The sequence below is a fragment of the Cetorhinus maximus genome, chromosome 9 (assembly GCF_964194155.1).
Source record: "Cetorhinus maximus chromosome 9, sCetMax3.hap1.1, whole genome shotgun sequence".
NCBI classification, from domain to species: domain Eukaryota; kingdom Metazoa; phylum Chordata; class Chondrichthyes; order Lamniformes; family Cetorhinidae; genus Cetorhinus; species Cetorhinus maximus.
The window spans coordinates 24071470-24095908 of record NC_135887.1 but is presented as its reverse complement, the minus strand read 5'-3'; the positions used below and the strand labels follow the sequence as shown (position 1 = coordinate 24095908).

The following is a 24439-nucleotide window of genomic DNA, read 5'->3' as shown; positions in this document are numbered from 1 at the left end:
TGGGGGCAACGGGCAATTTATTTTTGTGGGGTGGAGGGACTTGTCTACAACAAAGGTTGGTTCTTGCAGTGAGTGTACTCATTGCAACTTGACTTCTGTTTCCTCAACTTTCCCATCAGTCTCCTGTCCGGACTCCCACATTCCACCCTCCATACACTTGAACTCACTGAAAACTCTGCTGTCCCTGTCTTAACTCCCAGCAAGTCCTGTTACCCTGTCACCCCTGTGCCTACTGACCTTTATTGGCTCCTTGTTTGGCAATGCCTTGATTTTAAAATTTTCATCCTTGTTTTCAAGTCCCTCCCTCTCTCTGTAATCACCTCCGCCCTACAGCCCACTGAGATCTCTGTGCTCCACTAATCCCGGCCTCTTGAGCATCTCCAATTTCTATTGCCCCCATTGGTGGCCGTGCCTTCAGCTGCCTGGTCCCTAAGCTCTGGAATTCCCTCCCTAAATCTCTCCTCCCTCTACCTGTCTCTCCTCCCTTGAGAAGTTCCTTAAAGTTCTTTGACAAAGCTTCTGCCCACCTCTCCTAACATCTCATGTGATTTGGTGTCAACTTCTGTTTGGGAATGTTCCTGTGAAGCACCTTGGACAGTTCATTACATTAAAAGTGCTATATAAATATAAGTTGTTGTCACTACTAAGGGTTTCCTGCTGATCTAATTTTTGTTTCCCTCTCCAACAGGAAGCCTATTGCGGATATATTGTCCTTCTGATGGCTGTGTATTGGTGCACTGAAGTCATCCCCCTGGCTATCACATCCTTCCTGCCCATTTTACTTTTCCCAACGTTTGGAATCATGCCGTCCAAAACAGTAAGTTTCAGAAACAACACTGTTGTCCCCGAAATCACTTCTGTGAACTTGATAATGAAACTTTAAAGAGAAACAAGATTGTAACATTGAGTCTCGATATAATCATCATCCTTCCCTTGAACATTTGATGATAAAGTGTCTGTTCTGGCTGGCAATTGGTTAGTTAATCCTCAGTAACCTATCATAAAACATGGGATTGACCAGGTTATCTCGATGAATCAACCAGTAACCTTTAATAAAACATGGGATTGACCATGTTATCTCAATGAGCTGATACCTTTCCCAAACTGCCAAAAAAAGGTTTACAACCAATCAGCAGGGTTTCTCTAGGGCACTGTTCGATGCCAACCTTCTAATACCATTCACTAGCTAGAGGCACAGAGCCCACTGTTCCCAGTGTGATTGGAGATCACTAACCATAACCACTGTTCCCAGTGTGAATGGGGATCACTGACCACAACCCACTGTTCCCAGTGTGAATGGGATCACTGACCGTAGCCCACTGTTCCCAGTGTGAATGGAGATCACTGACCATAACCTATGGGCCCCAGTGTGAATGGGGATCACTGACCATAGCCCACTGGCCCCAGTGTGAATGGAGCTCAATGATCATAACCCATCCCAGTCTAGTTTTTGGCAATGCAGACTGGTCCTTGCCTCAGGATGCTTGACACACCCACATGACCTCACTGTGATGTTGTGCATCTGAGTGCTTTCTGTTTCAGGTGTGTATGGAGTACCTGAAAGACACCAGTGCCTTCTTCCTTGGTGGGTTAATGGTTGCTATAGCCATTGAGGACTGGAATCTTCACAAACGCATCGCACTGACAACGCTCTTCTTTGTGGGTGTCAAGCCAGCTCTGTAAGACTTCTCCTATCCTTTGTCCAGTTGTGTTACAGATGGCATCAAGCACACAGTGAACGTTAATGCATAGAATTAGAGAGCAGGATAAAAGGACAGGAAGTAGTTCCCTATGCAATTTATTTCAGGACAATGTCAGGTCCTGTAAATGTAGAATATTCAATGTCCATTGGCGGGGGGGTGGGGGGGGGGGGATGGTGCGTGGATAGTAAGAGAAGGAGAGATAAGCTTCAGCATCAGGAAAGCTTGAAGCAATATTGCCTCCAGTCTGCTTGTGGTCCCCACTTAGAGCCCAGAGCGCAAGATATTCCATCACCCACATGTGGTCAAGGCTGTTCCCCACATCTGCATTAGAGATGAACTTCATCGCAGAGTTAATGTCCCGAGGGAGGGGCTTCGATGGGTTAATGTCCTGAGGGAGGGCTTCGATGGGTTAATGTCCCGAGGGAGGGGCTTCGATGGGTTAATGTCCAGAGGGAGGGTCTTCGATGGGTTAACGTCCTGAGGGAGGGACTTCAATGGGATATTAGCGAGAGGTGGGGGCTTTGATGGGCTGGAAGCTATTTTCACGTCGCTAACTGGCTTGTTTCTATCCTTTCCAGGTTAATGTTGGGGTTCATGGGCGTGACAGCATTCCTCTCAATGTGGATCAGTAACACAGCCACCACTGCAATGATGGTCCCCATCGCAAAGGCCGTGCTCGACCAGCTCAGCAGCACTGAAGAGGATGCATCAAGGGTGGAATTGGAAAATTCCCATTCTTCTGCTCATGAAATGGAAGTGGAGTCAAAGATCACCATTCCTGACATGGAGTTGACAGGTCTCTAACACATTAACCCTCTCAATGAGGTGTCTTTCATACGATTTCTCACTTTACTCCCACTCCCCAGGCCATGCGTGTTTCAGAGTCATTATAACACAGAAGGAGGCCATTCACAGTGGAAGTCTAAGCAGCCCCAGGGGATTCAAACCCCTGTGAGGGGGTTGGGAGGGAGGGAGGGTGGTGTGGACAGCTGGTCAGTGTCCAGGGTGTTACTGAGCCAGAGAGATGTGGTTCTAACTCTTGTGATATTGCAGATTGTGGCAGGGGTTCCATGGTCGACAGTTGCCCCTGGGCTATTCTTCCCCCTGTCCAGCTGAACTTACTTCTTTTCACTGTCTACCCCAATCATTCTTTACATGTGTAGCAATAATCAGCACCGTCAGGGCACAGAGTCTGGATGGAGAAAGCGTGCTGTGTAATAATCTCATGAATCAAATATTCATCACCCCCATTATTTTCCCTATTTAACCTTGAACATCCACTTCTGCCTCACAGAGTGAGCACTGGACGCACTAACCACTGGTTCAGTATTAGTTGTGCATCAGCATCACACACATGAGAAAAGCAGAATATTATTTAAGTGGAGAGAGACTGCAGAGGCACCTGGGTGTCCCTGATCATGAATCACAAGAAGGTAACATGCAGGTACAGCAGGAAATTAGGGAAGCAAATGGAATGTTGGCCTTTTACAGCCAGGGGGATGGAGAATAAATGTGAGGAAGTCTTGCTACATCTGTTCAGGACCTTGGTTCAGCTTTCGTCTCCTTCCTTAAGGAGAAACTTGAATTGGAAGCAGTTGAGAGAAAGTTCACCAGGCTGATTATGGGATGAAGGGGTTTGTCAAGGACACTTTGGACAGGTTGGGCCTATACCCATTGGAGTTTAGAAGAATGAGAGGTGATTTTATTGAAACAGATAAGATTCTGAGGGGACTTGACAGGACAGCTGCTGAGAGGATGATTCCTCTCGTTGGGGAATCTTGAACTGGGGGCACAGTTATAAGAGGTCTCCCATTTAAGACAGAGATGAAGAATTTCTTCTCTCAGGGGGTTGTGAATCTTTGAAATTCTCTACCGCAGAGAGCAGTGGAGGCTTTGTCAGTATACTCAAAGCTAAGTTAGACAGGTTTACCTTGTTTGACCTCCCCTTCTGGGGATGTCACCTCATACTTCTGGGTTGATCTTTCTTATGATTTTTTAAAAATTCGTTCATGGGATGTGGGCTTCGCTGGCTGGTTCAGCATTTATTGCCCATCCCTAATTGCCCTTGAGAAGGTGGTGGTGAGCTGGCTTCTTGAACCGCTTCAGTCCATGTGGCGTAAGTGCACCCATAGTGCTGTTAGGGATCTTATGAGCCCCGGCTATAAAAATGTCTCCCACTTGCCATTAGTGCTATTGCACCATTGGCCCCAAAGCATGCTTAATACAAGAGTCTGCCCCACTGGGGGTGAGGTAGTGATTGTGACATTTTTTGTTCTGTGTACCCTGCAGGTTTGGCTTCTCCAGGTGAAGAGACAAATGTTCAGGTGAAGAGCGTGAATGTTTCCACAATGATGATAGAACACAAGGACGAACATGAGCAGATGAACATGTATAAAGGTCTGACTCTGTGCATCTGCTACGCAGCCAGTATCGGTGGCACTGCAACTCTGACTGGCACCCCCGCCAACCTGGTTCTGCAGGGGCAAATCAACCAGTGAGTGCATCATTTTACACTATCAAAACAATTCCTCTCAAAAGCTGTGTGGAATGTGCTGTTATTTACTAAACTGTTCCCTCGATTGTATCAGTCCCAACCTCATCTTATTCCTTTTAAAATGAAATTCCTGAATAAATGTTGTGGCTCAGTGAGGAGTTCCCAATCTCTGAGCCAAAATCAGTTCAAGCACAACTCTAGAAACTTGAACGTACAATTCAGGCTCACACAACCAGTGCAGTAGTGAGGGAGCGCCGCATTGTCAGAGGGTCGATACTGAGGCAGTGCTGCACTGTCGAAGGGTCAGTACTGAAGGAGTGCCGAACTGTCGGAGGGTCAGTACTGAAGGAGTGCCGCACTGTCGGAGGGTCAGTACTGAGGGAGTGCCGCACTGCTGGAGGGTCAGCACTGAGGGAGTGCTGCACTGTTGGAGGGTCAGTACTGAGGGACTGCCGCACTGTCAGAGGGTCGGTACTGAGGCAGTGCTGCACTGTTGGAGAGCCGGTACAGAGGGAGCACTGCACTGTCAGAAGGTGCGTACTGAGCAAGTGCCTCACTGTGGGAAGGTCAGTAACTGAGGGAGTGCTGCACTGTCGGAGGGTCAGTACTGAGGGACTGCTGCCCTGTCAGAGGGTCAGTACTGAGGGAGTGCTGCACTGTTGGAGGGTCAGTACTGAGGGACTGCCGCACTGTCAGAGGGTCAGTACTGAGGCAGTGCTGCACTGTCGGAGGGTCAACACCAAGGGAGCGCCGCACTGTCGGAGGGTCAGTACTGAGGGAGCGCTACACTGTCGGAGGGTCTGTACTGAGGGAGTACTGCACTGTCGGAGGGTCTGTACTGAGGGAGTGCTGCACTGTTGCAGGGTCAGTACTGAAGGAGTGCTGCACTGTCGGAGGGTCTGTACTGAGGGAGTGCTGCACTGTTGCAGGGTTAGTACTGAAGGAGTGCCGCACTGTTGGTGGGTCTGTACTGAGGGAGCGCTGCACTGTTGGAGGGTCAGTACTGAGGGAGCGCTGCACTGTTGGAGGGTCAGTACTGAGGTGTTGCCTTTTAGATGTGGCTTTAAACCGAAGCCCTGTCTTTCTGCTCTGGTGAATGTTAACGATTCTTCCTGTGTCTGACCAATGTTTCTGCTGCAACAAAAATTAGGGAAGTAAGGATTTAGCTGGTTCCGGCTTCTGAGACCTCATCCTAAGAAAGGCTGGGGTGGGTGCTGCCTACAGAACAACACTCGCTTCACTTTGTTGTAAGATGTTATGTGTAGTTCAGTAGGTCTCATAGAGGTTCTGAGTCTTGAATAGTTTAACAATAAGCTTTTATTAACTACTATTAACTATATACCTACATACAGTCTAAGTTCTCAGCTAGGAGCTATTTCCCTGCATGCATCTATATATGTCTCTGTTCATACAGAATTGCCTCTGGACCGGGTCAAATGCTCCTTTACATCACTATGTGGGTGGCACTATACTCAGTCCCATGTTAACCCTATCTATGCCAGACCCTTATACGCCTCCTCCAAGCCTTTATTCAAAGTATTTACCATACATTCCTGTTTACCCAGCACATTTACATTACTTCTATGACACCCTTCTCCCCACCCCCACCACCAAGTCTCTGTGTTTACAGGTTCAGGTGGCCTGGAGGCTTTATAATTCTTCCAGATATCGTCTTTATAACAGTTGGAGGAGTGGTAGACTCTGTTGTACTGGGTAAACCTGGATGATTAGGAGGTTGTTTTGGATGTGCTGTTCTGGCATTTGGTTGGTTTTTCTTCCCACATGCGGTTTACATGGGAATTGATGTTTCCAGAATGGAATCTTCATTCCCACTTGATTCACAATAGCCAAAAATGTGATAACTCTTTAATTTTCCAGTTGTTTTTCAAGCTTATGAATCTTTTCATCCAGCTGAGCAACTACTCTTCTGGTGTTCTGAATTGTCTGCAGGACCCTAATACAAGCTTAACAACTTCACCTGGGCTTTCAGTTCCTTTCAGAGTCTCTCTTCTCTGGTCACTGGCTGCTCCTTCGAATGACAATTCTGACTGCTGCTGACTTCAAAGCTTGTTAAAACTCATTCTGGCCACGAAATTAAGTTGTTCTTTTTTAGCTCACTCCTGCTGGGTGTTCTGACTCTGCACTCTCTCTGGGTATTGAAGCTCGACTTCCACTAGATTCAATGGAGTCTCCTGCTGCAGTGTGGAGCTTTATTTCTGTCTCTGCTTCCTGCCCCGCTTTAAAGCTTTTGTCTGACAAGCTCCTTCTGCAGCTTTGCTTCTGGTGCATTTCGTTGGGTCAGAATGCTGCTTTTCAATCTTCCAGCTTTGAAATTTCTTCTGCAGCTTCGGTGAAGATCTGGGTTGTTCTGATAGCTGTCACCATGTTGTAAGATATTTTGTGTAGTTCAGGAGGTCTCATGAAGAGGTTCTGAGTCTTGTATAGTTTGACAGTAATTGTTTATTAACTAATAGTAACTGTATACATATATACAGTGTCAGGTCTAAGCTAGGACCTGTCTCCATGCTTGCCTCTACATACATCTCTGTCTAGTACAAGACTCTCTCTAGACTTGGGTCATGTGTTCCTTTACATCACAGGACTTTACTATACCCAGTCCCACCTTAACCCTTTCAATGCCAGACCCTTATACCACACAGTCTACAATAATTCATTGCAGTGGCAACACTTTGAGATGATTTTGGATTGAGAAGGTGCTGTAAATTTATAAATAGTGCACTTGTTAATGGCCATTGCTGTTGATAGCGAAATGGGATGTTCCAATAACCTTGAGGTGGACTGTGTTCACAAGGAGTGTAATTTGGAAACAGGACTGTAATCCTGATTCTCTCACCCACATACTGAGAGCATAAGACCACAGGACAGCCCTTAAAATCTCACATAACGTAAATCATATCCTAGAAGACTAGGGGAGAGGCAATTTACCTGTCAGCTCTTCTTTCTTTGACTCCACGTAAATAGAATGAATTTATAACATCACTTAGGCTGTCAGTATCTCTGTGTTTCTTCCTCTTTTTCTCTCTCTCTCTCCCTCACTCTTTCTTGATTCTCTCTTTCTCTCTCTCTCTCTTACTTTTGCTCTTTTCCATCTCTCTCTCTTCCTCTCTCTACTTTCTCCTCAGGTGTATTCATGCTTTCCTTGTGTAATATTATTTGGGGTTTAGACTGAGTTGACAAAATCTGTTTTTTAATTTCAAAATTCATATCTGGTCTCCCCAAGATGCTGGGATACAATTCCACCATCACTAGCTACCCGCAGAACCTCAGCCAAACCTTTCAGCCTAGAAAGTGATTCTGTTTTATTTTATATAATTAAATGGCTTGTCAGACTTGCCAGGGTGCTTCTGGGGTGGGGTGGGGGGAGGGTGGAGGAGTGGTAGAGGGGGGGCATTAAGAATAAAAAACACGAGTCGCAGAATTTGTAATGTGTAACAATCCTCCAGTGATTGCATTTTTGGTGGAGAATTCACCCTGCTTTTATTGGGAAATGCAGCTGCAGATTTCATCATGTGTCTGATTTTCTATGGTCTTCTTGAGTCAACTTTGTTGGCTGGAAAGTTGACTGTTTGCTGTGAGTCCTGATGCAAATCCCACCCTAGCTCCAACTGATTGTCTGGGACAGTGGTGTAAATGGACACTCTGTAAATTTAACTCCAATTAACCCACTTTGATCCCATAATCCTTAATATCCTTACCGACAAAAATTTATCAACCCTAGCTTTGAAATTTTTTGTTGACTTTTGGGGAGTCAGGCTGACTCTGGACACCTTTAAAAATAGCGGGTGGGACCAGGCCCTGTTTTTGATAGATCCCATTTTTTCGGCAGCAGGGGGGGGGGGATGGGAAACCTAAACTCAGCAGGCGCATTTGAAATTAGTGCTCAGTTCAAACAGACCCCATTTTTCTTCTTCCAAGGGCCTTAACCTGCAGTGTAGGAGTCATAAATTTATATACCAGCTATAAATGCTTGTGAAGGTAAACAGTAAATGGTAGGGCACTGAGGAGTGCGGAGGAACAAAGGGAACTGGGAGTTCAGATACATAATTCCCTGAAAGTGGCGTCACAGGTAGACAGGGTTGTAAAGAGAGCTTTTGGCATACTGGCCTTCATAAATCAAAGTATTGAGTATAGGAGCTGGGATGTTATGGTGAGGTTGTATAAGACATTGGTAAGGCCAACTTTGGAGTATTGTGTGCAGTTCTGGTCGCCTAACTACAGGAAGGATATCAGTAAGATTGAGAAAGTGCAGAGAAGATTTACTAGGATGTTGCCGGGTCTTAAGGAGTTGAGTTACAGGGAAAGATTAGACAGGTTAGGACTTTATTCCTTGGAGCGTAGAAGAATGATGGGAGATTTGATAGAAGTTTACAAAATTATGAGGGGTATAGACAGAGTAAATGCGAGTAGGCTCTTTCCACTTAGATTAGGAGAGATAAACACGAGAGGACATGGCTTTAGGGTGAAAGGGGAAAGGTTTAGGGGGAACATTAGGGGGAACTTCTTCACTCAGAGAGTGGTGAGAGTGTGGAACGAGCTACCATCTGACGTGGTAAATGCGGGCTCACTCTTAAGTTTTAAGAATAAATTGGATAGATACATGGATGGGAGAGGTCTGGAGGGTTATGGACTAGGTGCAGGTCAATGGGACTAGCGGAATAATATTTTGGCACAGACTAGAAGGGCCGAATGGCCTGTTTTCTGTGCTGTAGTGTTCTATGGTTCTATGGTTCTAAGACCTCTTTTAGTGTAATAATTTGAAAAATTTAAATCCCCAGCGCTTTAAACAGGAAACAGGCTGAAGCTGTCAGAATTTAAAAATCACCCTCTGTTTTGATTGACAGGACATCTGGTGTAGATTAGAGAAAACCTTTACTAGCTGTTCCTGGACTTTCAATAGAGTTCTTGGTTGACATTTCCCATGAGCTTTAATTAAAACTGAGGTCATTATAAATGCTTGGCTGAGTTTCAAAAGCCACATAAGCACTTATCTCAGTGGGAGGGTTGAGTTTGCAATTTGATTGAGAGTTTAAAGAGGCTAATAAAGAATTAACTGTCTTTGATAAAAGCAAAATACTGAGGATGCTGGAAATCTGAAATAAAAACAGAAAATACTGGGAAAAGTCAGCAGTTCTGGCAGCATCTGTGGAAAGAGAAACAGAGTTAATGTTTCAAGTCCATATGACTCTTCTTCAGAGGTCCACATGGCTCCTGAGGTCTACCCATAGTGGGCACTGGGTGAGTGGCTATGGAGATATCATTTGGGTATGAGGTGGCATGGGGTGAGTGGGCACATGAGTTGGCATGGAGGTGGCATGGGGCTATGATGGGGCATGGTCTGGGTGGAGGACATGAATTGGTGCGGAGAGGCATGAGGAGTGGGTGGGGGTGAGATGGTGCGAAGGGTAAGGGCTCGAGGGATTAACAGTGTCTAAATAACAAGGTCACAGAGAACTGAGGTGGGCCTTCTAACCAGCCCACCTCAGCACTTGCCAGCATCCCCCCCCTCCACCCCATGGTCACCTATGCTCTGCCTCCGGTGGGCCGGAGTCTACGCTGTCCTCGCCTCCCCAGAGCAAAAATTTGATCTAATGGGACCCTTAAAACCAAGCCAAGTCGGAGAATTTCCTGACTTGAGTTACTCAACTCGGTAGCGAAAATCCAGCCCCCAGCCTCAACAGTGTTTTGGGAGAAAGAGTTCCAGATTTCCATTCCTCCTTTGTGAAGAAATTCTTCCGTGGGGAAACTGTGAGGTGATCCACATTGAGCTGAGGCAGGATACAACAGAGTATTTTTTAAATGAGGGGAAGTTAAAAACTGAAGGAGCAGAGAGAGAGATTTAAGGATCCAAGTACAGAAATCACTGGTGGACAATAATTCCAAAAGCTAATGGGATATTGGTCTTTATCTCAATGGAGCTGGAATACAAAGGAGAGGAACTGATGTTACAGTTTATATAAAGCTCCAGTCAGACCCCATCTGGAGTAACTGTGTTCAGTTCCGGGCACCGCACCTCAGCATTGCCCCTGGAGGGAGTGTGTTGCAGATTCATCGGAATGATACTGGGGCTAAAAGGGTTGAATTATGGCTTAAATCAAGAGTTTCACAGGTTAGTCTTGTAGTTCTTTGAGTATAGAAGGTTAAGGTGTGATCATATTGAGGTGTTAAAAATGATTAAAGGATTTGATGGAGTAGATAGAGATAATTCCTGTGAGGAGTGCAAGTCCAGGACAACAGGACAGAACCTTAAAATTCGAGCCAGGCCGTTCAGGGGCGATGTTAGGAAGCACTTGTTCACACAAAGGGGAGTGGAAATCTGGAACTCTCTCCCTCCAAAAGCCCATTGAGACTAGGGATCAATGGGAAATTTCAAAACTGGGGTTGATTGATTTTGTTGGGTAAGGGGATTAAGGAAACCAAAGAAGGGTACATGGAGTGAAGATACATATCAACCATGATCTAACTGAATGGTGGGACAGACTAAATGGCATCCTCCTGTTCTGATCATCATAGCAATCTCTCTCGTTCTCAGTGTCAGTTTAGGGGTATATAGCATAGTGGTTATGTGACTGGACTAGTCATTTAGAGCTCTGAACATGGGTTCAAATCCCACCTTGGCAGTTGGGGGAATTTAAATTCAATTCATTCAATAAAATCTGTATTAAAAAGCTAGTCTCAGTAATGGTGGCCACGAAACTACTGAAATATCGTAAAAACCCATCTGGTTCACCAATATTCTTTAGGGAAGGAAATCTGCCGTCCCTTACCTGGACTGGCCTCCATGTGACTCCAGACCCACAGCAATGTGGTTGATTCCAAACCACCCTCTAAAATGGTCTAGCAAGGCACTCAGTTGTATTCAAGAAGGCGGCTCACCACCCCTTCCCATGGGCAGTTAGGGATGGACAATACGTGCTGGTCTTGCTAGCAATGCTCACGTCCCAAGAATGAGTAAAAACAGGTCACTGAAAAGGTGTTTTATGAAAGAACGTGAGTGTATTTTAATGATTTCTTTTTGATCTTGTGTTTGTGAAGGATATTTCCGGACAATGGAGATGTGATTAATTTTGCCTCGTGGTTTGGCTTCGCGTTTCCCAACATGCTGATCATGTTTTTTCTCTGCTGGCTATGGCTACAGGCTTTATTCCTGGGACTGAAGTAAGTGGCTGTTTTTTTAAGGACAGTGAATTGTTTAATGCTGCTGTGTGTCTGTACCTGTGGCCCTGAGGGACAGTCAACACAATATAATCGGTTGTTTAAAATCAGAGTTATGGAACTGTATGAGTAAATGAAAATATACCTCAGTTGCAACAACATCTTGCATTTATATAGCGCCTTCAATATTGGAAAACATCCCAAGATACTTCACAGGAGCGATTATCAAACATAATCTGGTACAGTCATATCAGGCAAGAAATTAGAACAAAGGCTTGGTCAAAGACACAGGCTTTAAGGGTCATCTTAAAGGAGGAGAGAGAGAGAGGCAGAGAGGTTTAGTACAGAAATTCCTGAGCTTAGGGCTGAATGCATGGCGGAGTGGAAGCCATGGTGCACTGATTATAATTGGGGGATGTGCAAGAGGCCAGAATTAGAGGAGTGCTGAAATCTCTGTGGGTTGTAGGGAAGAAGAAGGTTACATGTAGAGTTAGGTATACAATGGTATGAAGGTGGCCCATGCCAGCGGCACCAATCGCTGGTGCCTCCAGAGTCAAGAATAATGTTCCTTCATACATGATCCACATTCATTCCCACCATTTTCAGAACAAGAAGACCATCAAAGGCCAGCCTGATGTTGATCTCCCATCTCTGGTGCAAAGATGCTGGGATGATGTTCTATTGGGCTTCCCCAAATCCCCCAATGTACCATGGCTAGAAATCCTGTAGAAACAGTCTTAACAAGCAGTATTTACCATTTCCCTGGGATTTCAATAAAGACCATCCAATGGGAGGCCATGAAACTGTTGCTGAAATTAACAATGCCGACTGTTGATTATGGGGGTGGGGTTTGAGGCCCTGTTGTTATGGGAACAGACTGGCCACAAAGTTCAGTCTTCAGGCTCCTTTAATGAGATAAAGTCAGAACAAGATTATTCCGATTCCTGGTAATTTATAGCAATAAACTCAGGTAGTGATTTACCGTCTAATGTCAGCTAAATACTCCCCATATAAAGACTGGGTGGGATATGGACAATGACCTTCGCTTCTTGCACTTTTTTGATCTTTGAGCTCTTCTCTGTTTTTCTTTTTCTCTCTCCCTTCTTGTCTCTTGTTTTCTGGTTTCTAGTTTTCTCCACCATGTGGCCTTATTTGGGAGGGTCTCTTCTAGTCGAACTCTTACCCAATTAACCCATCCCTGTGTCCAGTCATAGTTAAGTGAGCAATGTGCATCACGTAATGTTCTGCTTGTTCATGGCTGTTCTATTTCCTCTTATTTTAGGGCTGTCTCATCCTGTTGCTCCTTATCGTAAACAAACGCCTCCCTCTCTGTTTGAGCTGACGCAAGCAGCTTCAAGAGTTTCTTTTAGCTGCAGTAAGCTTTTAAAACTTGACATAAACTCCCAGAACCCCTTTACCTTGCCATCATTCTGCACTGTGCCCTGTTTCTAACTTTTTGCACTCTTAATGCTACAGAGAAACTGTTGGATAAAGTTAAACATTAAAAATGTTTAATAATCTAATTACAAACTGCCCTGGTTGATGGGAAGGTATCATTATCAAGCCCCTGATTTCTGGCTAATGCAGCTATTCCCAACAGATTGTATAGAGTAGATTGTATAGATGTATAGATTGGCAATGCCAACTTGCAGATCACTTCACCCAATGATATGCTTTATCTCTGAAGGACTGCTGCTGATTCCAAGTTATTAACACATAACTCATCGACACGTAATTCAGGCATTGGATTATAAAAGAGGAACAGCATATGGATAAAGAAAGCCATATTACAGTGTATAGAAAGCCAGAGTTTAACAATATATATCAGCAATAAATCATGAATTTTAAAAAATTCCCTTTTCTCTGTATTCAATCTTTGCCTGGTTCTTACAAAGAATTATTAGGTCCCATAACAGTGAGGGGGGTGAAAAACTCTAAAATATACAAAACACACAAATAAGTTCAGGAGATCAGAGTCCAGATTCCCAGTGTGGGCACAATCCAGAAGTAAACATTACATCTAACCCCGTGTCCTGGGAGTGTTTGATGGGAACAGTGTAGAGGGAGCTTTACTCTGTATCTAACTCCGTGCTGTACCTGTCCTGGGAGTGTTTCATGGGGACAGTGTAGAGGGAGCTTTACTCTGTATCTAACCCCGTGCTGTACCTGTCCTGGGAGTGTTTGATGGGGACAGTGTAGTGGGAGCTTTACATTGTATCTAACCCTGTGCTGTATCTGTTCTGGGGGTGTTTGATGGGGACGGTGTAGAGGGAGCTTTACTCTGTATCTAACTCCGTGTTGTACCTGTCCTGGGAGTGTTTGATGGGGACAGTGTAGAGGGAGTTTTACTCTGTATCTAACTCCGTGTTGTACCTGTCCTGGGGGTGTTTGATGGGGACATTGTAGAGGGACCTTTACTCTGTATCTAATCCCGAGCTGTACCTGTCCTGGGAGTGTTTGATGGGGGCAGTTTGGAGGGGGCTTTACTCTGTATCTAATCCTGTGCTGTACCTGTCCTTGGAGTGTATGATGGGGGCAGTATAGAGGGAGCTTTACTCTGTCTCTAACCCCGTGCTGTACCTGTCCTCGGAGTGTTTGATGGGGACATTGTAGAGGGAGCTTTATTTTGTTTCTAATCCTGTGCTGTACCTGTCCTGGGAGTGTGTGATGGGGGCAGTATAGAGGGAGCTTTACTCTGTATCTAACCCCTGTGCTGTACCTGTCCTGGGAGTGTTTGATGGGGACAGTGTAGAGGGAGTTTTACTCTGTATCTAACCCCGTGCTGTACCTGTCCTGGGAGTGTTTGATGGGGACAGTGTAGAGGGAGTTTTACTCTCTATCTAACCCCATGCTGTACCTGCCCTGGGAGAGTTTGATGGTGACAGTGTAGAGGGACCTTTACTCTCTATCTAATCCCGAGCTGTACCAGTCCTGGGCGTGTTTGATGGGGACAGTGTAGAGGGAGCTTTACTCTGTGTCTAACCCTGTGCTGGGAGTTAAAGGAAGGCAGGAGCAGGTGGCTCCACAAGTTGACTCTATTTCAGCCTCCATAAGAACTGTGGGAAACTTCTCTGAGAATCCTCAAGGAAACCTTTGGCCTCTTCAGCTCTGATTTTCTCCTCCACACAGAGTCCTCTGATTGCAAGTCTCTCCGAGTCCCTGCAGAGATCGGGATTGGGGAATTGCGAATAGACGGGGATCTAGTACTGCAGAGAGCTGTATAAGAGAGAAGAGATCAGTTCCACCAGATTGCTGTCCAAATGTTGAAGGTGATAATTCTCCATGTAGTATACTTAGGGTCTGGGGCTGAGGTCCGTTGCTGTCCAACACTGTGCCCCATGCAGAGGCCTCAATCCTTCCCCATCCACATTTAGATGCTAATGATATCTCAATGGGATAGAGCTGATAAAATGCTTCTAAAGTGACCTTGTCTTGCTAACAGTTTTCGGAGGTTGTGGGGATTCGGAATTCCGGTCTCGTCGAAGGAGAAGAAAGCTTATGGTGTCATCCAAGAGGAGTACAAGAAGCTCGGCCGCATGAGCTTTGCAGAGAAAGCTGTCCTCGTCCTCTTCATCTTGTTAGTGGTGCTGTGGTTCACCCGGGATCCCGGGTTTGTCCCAGGCTGGGGAAATGTCCTCTTCGACAAAAATGGCCAGGAGTGAGTACTGAAGACAGGGTAACACAACCCGAGGCTGGATTGTAAAGTGAGCCAGGGCAGCCACACATCCACTCTGCTTTTAGCAAAGACTTGCATTTACATAGCGCCTTTCACCCGCTTAGGAAGTGTAATCACAATTTTAATGTAGGAAACAGGGCAGCCTATTTCTGTACGGCAAGATCCCACAATCAGAAACATGATAAGGACCCAGACAATGTGGTTTAATGTGGGCTGTTCAGGAATAAATATTGGCCCAAGACAACGGGGGGAACTCCCCCTGCTCTCCTTCCGATAGTGGCCATGGGATCTTTTACTTCCGGTTAAGAACGTAGACAGGAGATTTGGTTTAACTTATTATTCAAAAGATGGCAGCACTCCCTCAGTACTGACCCTCTGACTGTGCAGCACTCCCTCAGTACTGACCCTCCGACAGTGCAGCACTCCCTCAGTCCTGACCCTCTGACAGTGCAGCACTCCCTCAGTCCTGACCCTCTGACAGTGCGGCACTCCCTCAGTACTGACCCTCTGACAGGGCAGCACTCCCTCAGTCCTGACCCTCTGACAGGGCAGCACTCCCTCAGTCCTGACCCTCTGACAGGGCAGCATTCCCTCAGTCCTGACCCTCTGACAGGGCAGCACTCCCTCAGTCCTGACCCTCTGACAGGGCAGCATTCCCTCAGTACTGACCCTCTGACAGTGCAGCACTCCCTCAGTACTGACTGTGCAGCACTCCCTCAGTACTGACCCTCTGACAGTGCAGCACTCCCTCAGTCCTGACCCTCTGACTGTGCAGCACTCCCTCAGTACTGACCCTCCGACAGTGCAGCACTCCCTCAGTACTGACCCTCCGACAGTGCAGCACTCCCTCAGTACTGACCCTCCGACAGTGCAGCACTCCCTCAGTACTGGCCCTCCGACAGTGCAGCACTCCCTCAGTACTGGCCCTCCGACAGTGCAGCACTCCCTTAGTACTTACCCTGCAACAGTGCAGCACTCCCTCAATACTGACAGTGCGGCACTCCCTCAGTACTAACCCTGCAACAGTGCAGCACTCCCTCAGTACTGACAGTGCGGCATGCTCTCATTGCTGACCCGCCGACAATGCGGCATTCCCTCAGTACTGAATAACATCGATGACACCAACATAGATAGGAAAGTAAGTTGTACAAAGGAGGTAAAGAATTTACAAAGGGACTTAGGCAGGTTAAGTAGCGGGCACAAATTTACAGTTGGAGTATAAACTGGGAAAATGTGAACTTGTGCGGTTTGGCAGGAAGAATTGAAAAGCTCTATACTATTTAAATGGAGAGAGATTACAGAACTCTGAGGTACAGAGGGATCTGGGTGTCCTAGTACACAAATCACAAAAAGTTAGTATGCAGGTACATGTGATTAGGAAGGCAAATGGAACGTTGGCATTTATTGCAAGACGAATGGAATATACAAGTAGGAAAGTTTTACTGCAGCTGTACAGGGCCTTGGTGAGACCATGGCCGGGAATTTCCAGCCCGTTGTGGCAGAACCTGCTGTGGGAGATTCAGCGGCCCAAAGTCCATTGACTTTCGGTGCGTCTGGACCATCCCGGCAGCAGGCAGGGCCGGAAAACCGCACCCCACATCTGGAGTACTGTGCACAGCTTTGGTTTCCTTTTTTGAAAAAGGATATAATTGCATTAAACATCGTAAAACATCTCAAGGGGCTTCACAGGAATGCTATCCAACAAATTTGACAGAATCACAGAACTGTTAGGGTGCAGGAGGCCACTCGGCCCATTGTGTCTGCACCGGATAGCAAGGTCACATAGGAGATATTAAAATAGATGAGCAGTTAATAATACTATCTCGTTGGTCAATACCAGGTCTAGTATAGCCTACTCACTGGCTGGTGCCAAAACATACTGTTCTAAAAAACTATCTGAAAAACATTCTATTGGAGGAGGGCACCCAAGAGGTAGGTTTTGAGACACATTTCTAAGTGGGTGAGAGAGATGAAGAGGTTTAGAGAGGGAATTCCAGAGCTTAGGGCCCAGGCAGCTGAAGGGACGGCCGGCAATGGTAGACTGATTAAAATCGGCAGAACAAGATGCCGAATAGTTAGCCTGGATTCTAGAAATGGAGTTGGACAGCAACAGGAATGTATGGCAGTTTGTGGTTGCATTGGGAGGAGGGAGGTTGGGGACAGGAAGATGTTAAATCTTGATCCAAGTAGTCTTAGGTTGTAACCCTCACCAGCCTGTGAACACGGCCTAGATGGGGGAGGGGGGCAGTCTCCAAATTGAGCAGACTGTACAGAACCCATAATCAGAGAGGAGCCTTTAAAGGGCAATAATTCAGCTCCTGCACAAACCAGGAGATTTGGAAACCTGGAAATGTACAGAGCCCATTGGAGAGACTCGAGAACTCAGAGTTGTAGCAGCTTCAGAGGAGTTTCTGGGGAACACACAGCTCATTGTTCAATTGGAAATTCAGCCAAGAACATATTTAGAGAATAAAGCTGGAACAAATCCGTTGCCTAAGGTTACCATCAGTTCTCTGCATTTGTTCTCGGAGTGGGTTGAGAGGGCCCATCGAATGCCAAGATAGAGTGCCAACATCGAGCATCCTGCAGTCAGGTGTAACATGGATACAATGCAGGATAAACTACCTGGTCCTATGCTGGGGGAACTCATAAACACATGAGCAAAACTTAGAAACATGCCACTGTTCCTTCACTGTCGCTGGGTCAAAATCCTGGAGCTCCCTCCCGAACAGCACTGTGGGTGTACCTACACCAAAGGGACTGCAGTGGTTCAAGAAGGCAGCTCACCACCACCTTCTCAAGGCCAATTAGGGATGGGCAATAAATGCTGGCCCAACCAGCGAAGCCCACATCCCGTGAATTAATAAAAAATTCTGAATCTCTCCCCATCTTGGGCTTGGGGTTCTTGTTGGTATAAATTCTTTTTTGGAGGAGGACAATGTCAGAGTAGATCTTTCTCTTGCAGGTGGGGTTTAATATTCCCCTTCTCTTGATCCTCCTTCATCCTCCCTACAACCTCCACCCTCCCTCTATCCACCTCTACCCTCCACCCTCCCTGCACCCATCTCCATACTCCACCACCCTCCATCCCCTCCTCCCTCTACTCCACACCCTCCCTCCATCCGCCACATTCCCTCCACATCCCATCCTCCACCTTCCCTTCATCCTCCTCTTCCCTCCCTCCATCCTCCACCCTCCCTCCATCCTCCACACATGATCCAACCTCCCTCGACCCTCTCTCCACTCTACCCTCCCTCCGTTCTCCATCCTCCCTCCAAACACCTTCCCTCCACCCTCCCTCCAACCTGCACCCACCCTCCGTCCTGCCTCCATCCTCCACCCTTCCTCCATCCACCACCCTCTCTCCACCCTCCCACCATACGCCCTCCACTATCGCTCCACCTTTCACTCTCCCTCCATCCTCACCATGGAAAACTCTTTCGAGAATGGCAATTGATCTAATTAATCTAAAGTTAAATCCAAGATTAATAGATGTTTGTAAACCAGAGATAGTAAGGAATATGGGGTTAGATCACAGATTAGCCATGATCTTAGTGAATGTTAGAACAAGCTCAAGGGACTGAACGGCCTCCTCCTGTTCCCATGTTCTTTTTAAATCTAGTGCAGTATGACAGTGCTGGGGTTGGGGAGAGTGTCTGTTCTAGGCTAACACTTGACCCTAACCAATTCTTCCTCATTTCAGATATGTCTCTGATGCCACTGTCGCACTCTTCATCGCCTTCCTCATGTTCATAATTCCATCGCAGAAGCCAAACTTTAAACCCTGGAATCGGGTCCTGGAGAGCTCGAAAGAGAACAGGACAGGTACAGCACGAGGTTAGATACAGAGTAAAGCTCACTCTACGCTGTCCCCATCAAACACTCCCAGGGCAGGTACAGCACGGGGTTAGATACAGAGTAAAGCTCCCTCTACACTGTCCCCATCAAACACTCCCAGGGCAGGTACAGCACGGGGTTAGATACAGAGTAAAGCTCACTCTACGCTGTCCCCATCAAACACTCCCAGGGCAGGTACAGCACGGGGTTAGATACAGAGTAAAGCTCACTCTACGCTGTCCCCATCAAACACTCCCAGGACAGGTACAGCACGGGGTTAGATACAGAGTAAAGCTCACTCTACGCTGTCCCCATCAAACACTCCCAGGACAGGTACAGCACGGGGTTAGATACAGAGTAAATCTCCCTCTACACTGTGCCCATCAAACACTCCCAGGGCAGGTACAGCACGGGGTTAGATACAGAGTAAAGCTCCCTCTACACTGTCCCCATCAAACACTCCCAGGACAGGTACAGCACAGGGTTAGATACAGAGTAAGGCTCCCTCTACGCTGTCCCCATCAAACACTCCCAGGACAGGTACAGCATGGGGTTAGATACAGAGTAAAGCTCCCTCTACTCTGTTCCTATCAAACACTCCCAGGACAGGTACAGCACAGTGATAGATACAGAGTAAAGCTCCCTCTACACTGTCCCCATCAAACACTCCCAGGACAGGTACAGCACGGGGTCAGATACAGAGTAAAGCTCCTTCTACACTGTCCCCAACAAGGCATCTCTATCACAATCTTAGAGTACCAGCTGCTACAATGCCAGTGTGGGTGGCCATTCTGAGTTGGAATTACAGGCAGTTCTGTGCCATGGCCCTTTAGGGGCTCGACTATAACTGCACAAATTAACTTCACACTTCCACAGCCAATAGGTTCTGGTTGACATCCCTGGGCTGCATTTGAACCCACATTGTTGAGGTGAAAGGACTCTATCTGGTCCACACATTTCCCGATCCTATGTCAATGCATTCTAGCCAATTGCTGTGCAGAAATGATTGGGTAGGAAGAAAATGACATTGAGATTGTTTCTTTCTAAAATGCTGGCCAGGCAAGAAGCAGATGAAGAAACTCCTCGACTGGAATACCGTCCAACATAAGATGCCCTGGAATGTGGTGTTATTGGTGGGAGGAGGTTTTGCATTGGCTAAGGGCTGTGAGGTAAGCACCTTTTATAACTTTCCTCTGTCAGGAATCTAGAAACCCAGGGGTAAACAGAGAAGTCGATAGTGTGGCTGAACTGACCACGTTCATGACCAGTTCAATCGAGTGCAATCTGGACTATTTTGGGACTTTGCCCTTACAGATAAAACTAAGCAACCTCAGATTGATGATGTGTCTGATTTCATAGAATCACATAACACAGGAGGCCATTCAGCCCAGTATGCCTGTGCTGGTTCATTGAAAGAGCTATCCAATTAGTTCCAATTCCTGCCTGCTCTTACCCGATAAGCCTGCAAATGTTTTCTTTTCCAGTATTTATCCAATTCCCTTTTGAAAGTTATTATTGAATCTGCTTCCACCATCCTTTCAGGCAGCACATTCCAGAACACAACAACTCGCTGCGTAAAATGGTTCTGTCACCATCCGCCATCATGTGGAAATTCCACTGATCACCCCAATTTCAACAGCTTTTTTGGGAGGACAGTGTTCCAGATTTCCACCCCCCTCTGCATGAAGAAGTGCTTCCTGACATCACTCCTGAATGGCCTGGCTTGAATTTTAACATTCTGCTCCCTTGTTTTGCACTATCCCCACCAGGGGAAATATTTTCTCTTCATCTATTGATTCTCTTTGATTTTAAACCCCTCGCTCAGACCATCCTTCAATCTCCTAAACTCAAGAAAGTACAAGTCATAATTCAACCTCCAATTTCTGACAGTCGAGTTGGGGAGCTGTGTGTATACCCTGCAATAGTGACTGGTCAGTGCAAAGTGAAGGCTTTGTACTTTGAGCTTGGGGGTGGGATGGAGAATTGGACTGGCAAGTGACCAGAAGCCCAAGATCACACTTATGGACTGGACATTTAACAAAAACACTGTCAGAGATAAAACCTTCACCCTTTTTTTTCCAGGTGTCTGGTCTATCCAAATGGCTGGGGAATCAGTTACTTCCACTACAGAAAATCCCACATTGGGCCATCGCTATTATCTTGTGTGTGGTGATGGCAATCGTCACAGAGTGCACCAGCAACGTAGCTACAGCCACACTCTTCCTCCCTATCCTGGCTTCAATGGTACGCCTTGCCTTCTTCATGTTACTGTGTGTTATTGAGGATGAAATGGGGAGGGGGTGGGGTGAGAGTTTCCTCTCCTCCTAATTACCCTTGAGAAGGTGGTGATGAGCTGCTTTCTTGAGCCGCTGGAGTCCATGTGGTGTAGGTACATCCACAGTGCTGTTTGGAAAGGAGTTCATTTTTGTCAAAATCCTGGAACTAGGAACTAGGTAATTAGGGATGGGCAATAAACGCTGGCCCAGCCAGTGACGCCCACATCCCATGAACGAATGTTTTGTAAAAAGAAATCCTCAATTTAAAGCCATGAATAAAACCTTAAATATCTCCCTTTGGATGAAGCTGAGGTGCAGACTAGCAGATACCTAAAAATACAACTGGCTCCCTTTAAAGGGAGATATGAAGCTTTTGGTTTGTCACCCAGCCACAATTCCTCCCTGAATTTGAAACTCCACAAATCAGATAAACTGGAGCATTCATCTCATCGGCATTTGTGGGAACTTGTACATAAAATAGCAGCTGTGGTTACTTCCATAAGAACAGTCACTGCATCTCCAAGTAGCTCACTGTTCCTGAGACCCTTTGATTAGGTGCTACATAAATACAAGATTAAAAGATTGGCATTTCTATAGTTCCTCACAGCCTCAGGACGTCCCAAAGCAAATCAGAGCCAATGAAATACTTTTGAAATGTGGTTGCGGTGTATAATGTGGGAAACACAGCAGCCAATTTGTACACAGCAAGTTCCCAGAAACAGCAACAGAATAAATGACCAGATCATCGTTTTTTCCTGACATTGGTGGAGGGATCAATATTGGCCAGGACACTGAGATTAACTGCTCTGTTCCTCTTCAAAATAGTGCACTTGTGGGATCTCTTACATCTACCTGACAGAGCAAATGAAGACTCAGGTTAATGTCTCAGCTGTTATAGTGAGGCTCTGTGCATTAAGAACACATGTGCACTGAATCACACTCCCAAATTCTGCTGCTCACTTTGCTTTTCATTTGTTGGGTTCAATGTTTTGGACCAGGCTTCACCCAATACATTGAAGATTGCACAAGTTAAGCATTAACTCCCAGGATTCAATAATTACCCCGATGTAACTAGGTTAGATTATGTTACATTAAGCAACATTGCTGCAGCTGCTAATCCCAACCAACCAATACCGATCTGAGATGTCACCCCCCTCTTGCTAACTCATTTCTCTTCTTTCCAACCCAGGCTACCATGATCCATATGAATCCGCTGTACGTGATGATTCCAACCACTTTAAGCACCTCTTTTGCCTTCATGCTGCCTGTTGCCACTCCCCCCAATGCCATTGTGTTCTCCTATGGCCACCTCAGGGTCATTGATATGGTAAGTGATTTTGATTGACAAGGGAGTCAAGGGTTATGGGGGCGGGGTCAGGCAGGAAATCGGAGTTGAGGCCACAATCTGATAAACCACGATCGAATTGAATGGGAAACAGGTTGGAGAGGCCAAATGGCCTACTCCTGCTACTATTTCTTATGTCCTGTTAAGTACGTAGAGAAGAAACTTGAGGTTTCACTGTTCAGCCTGATGGCCACTGGGAACATTTGCTCCTTTCGTACTGTAAAGCTGCTACCTTACATTGTACGGTTTACTCCAAACCCCTGAATGTTTATGTGAACAGAGACAATCTTTCAACTGTGTTCAGCCACACTGGCTGATTGGGCTGCTCAATGGGCAACCAGAGACATTTATAGGGCAGGAGGAAGCCATTTGGCACATCCTTTCTGTACTGGCCCTTTACCAAAACAATTCAAAATGAATCCCATAGTCTTTCTTTTTGTACTTCAGATATATTTAACCATTTTTTATAAGATGTAATGGTCTCTGACGTACCCAAACATCCCATGCTCCAAAAATGCAAAGAAATTCAAGTTAATCCCTCATCTTACTCTTTGAGTGAGTATTTTTATTTGATGGCCCCTTGTTACTGACTCCCCAGTGATGGGAAATAACCCTTCCTAACTCACATGATCAAAGAATGTCCATTGGGTGAGGTAGTGGAAAGGTTGCTGATGCCCATGGAGTCAGTACCTTTGGGAATGGCTGGATGAATTTGTCATTTCAAAGCCCTGGCCCAGGTTTCTGGTGAACCATTCCTTCTGAAAGTTGCCCAATGCCGGATTGGATTTGCCAAACTTGTCCAAAAGTGTAAGAAAGATCACCATCAGAGCCCATGGGCAGGATGGGGAATGAAATTCTTAAAATGATAAAGGGAGGGGAGATGCAGAGAAACCATTTCTTCAGGTGACGGGCCAGGGGTGCTGGGCGGTGGGGGATGTCCAGAACATGGGGACAGAATCTTAAAATTAAAGCCAAGCTGTTCAGGAGTGAAATCAGCAAGCACTTTGTCACATAAGGGTAATGGAAATGTGGAATATAGATACTGAGGATTGACTGAAATTTTCAGTGCTGTGGTTGATAGGTTTCTGTTGGGTTAAGAGTCTTTAGGGACATGGAGATAAGGCAGGTAAATGCGGTTGAGGTACAGATTGACCAATAATCTTGGACAAAATTAATAGGCCCTAGGATAGTATGAGTTCATTAATGAAAGTCAGCATGCATTTGTTAAAGGCAAATTGTATTTGAATAAATTGAGTTCTTTGCTGAACTGAAAGGGATGTTTCGGTAGTGTGGCTGATGCTGTGTATATAGGCTTTCAAAAGATGTTTGAGAAAGTTCCATATAATAGGCTTGTTTCAAAGTTAAAGCCCGTGGTGTTAAAGGGGCAGTGGTTGTGTGGATAAATGGCTAAAATTGGGCTAAACAGAAAGCAGAGGGTAATGTTGAACGCCAGACTGGAGGGAAGTGTACACCAGTGTTCCGCAGGAGTCAGTATTAGAACCACTGCATATTTTGATAGATATTATCTTAAACTTAAACTGGCCTAAACTTGAGTAAGCATTAACACCTGCAAATTCTTCCTCCAAGCCACTCACTATCCTGACTTGGGACTATATTGTTGTTCCTTCACTGTTGCTGGGTCAAAATCCTGGAACTCCCTCCCTAACAGCACTGTGGGTGTACCTACGCCACATGGACTGCAGCAGTTCAAGAAGGCAGCTCACCACCACCTTTCTCAAGGGAAATTAGGGGATGGGGATTAAATGCTGGCCTAGCCAGCGACGCCAACATCCTGTGAAAGAATAAAAAATATATGACGAGACAAACTGAAATTGGGAAAATTTATTTGAAACAAAGATGAGTTTTCAATATTTGAGAATATGGGAGTGACACCAGGATAAAAATTATGCATTGGAATAAAAGTGAATTAAGTGT

At 46.0% G+C, this 24439-nt stretch overlaps 1 protein-coding gene across 4 annotated transcripts in view; it reads left to right on the top strand.

Moving 5' to 3' along the window:
* The window catches only part of LOC144684467 (Na(+)/citrate cotransporter-like), a 29044-nt gene that overhangs the window by 1632 nt on the left and 2973 nt on the right, over positions 1 to 24439 (top strand). Inside the window, exons 2-11 of one of the 4 annotated variants that reach the window (XM_078548274.1) lie at positions 689 to 817; positions 1543 to 1679; positions 2282 to 2499; positions 3993 to 4197; positions 11251 to 11373; positions 14813 to 15028; positions 18750 to 18871; positions 19943 to 20052; positions 20966 to 21127; positions 22349 to 22486. In XM_078548274.1, the coding sequence (XP_078404400.1) occupies positions 689 to 817; positions 1543 to 1679; positions 2282 to 2499; positions 3993 to 4197; positions 11251 to 11373; positions 14813 to 15028; positions 18750 to 18871; positions 19943 to 20052; positions 20966 to 21127; positions 22349 to 22486 (1560 nt within the window). The remainder of the gene's footprint in view (positions 1 to 688; positions 818 to 1542; positions 1680 to 2281; positions 2500 to 3992; positions 4198 to 11250; positions 11374 to 14812; positions 15029 to 18749; positions 18872 to 19942; positions 20053 to 20965; positions 21128 to 22348; positions 22487 to 24439) is intronic. The other 3 variants (XM_078548276.1, XM_078548277.1, XM_078548275.1) reach the window with 3 other exon arrangements.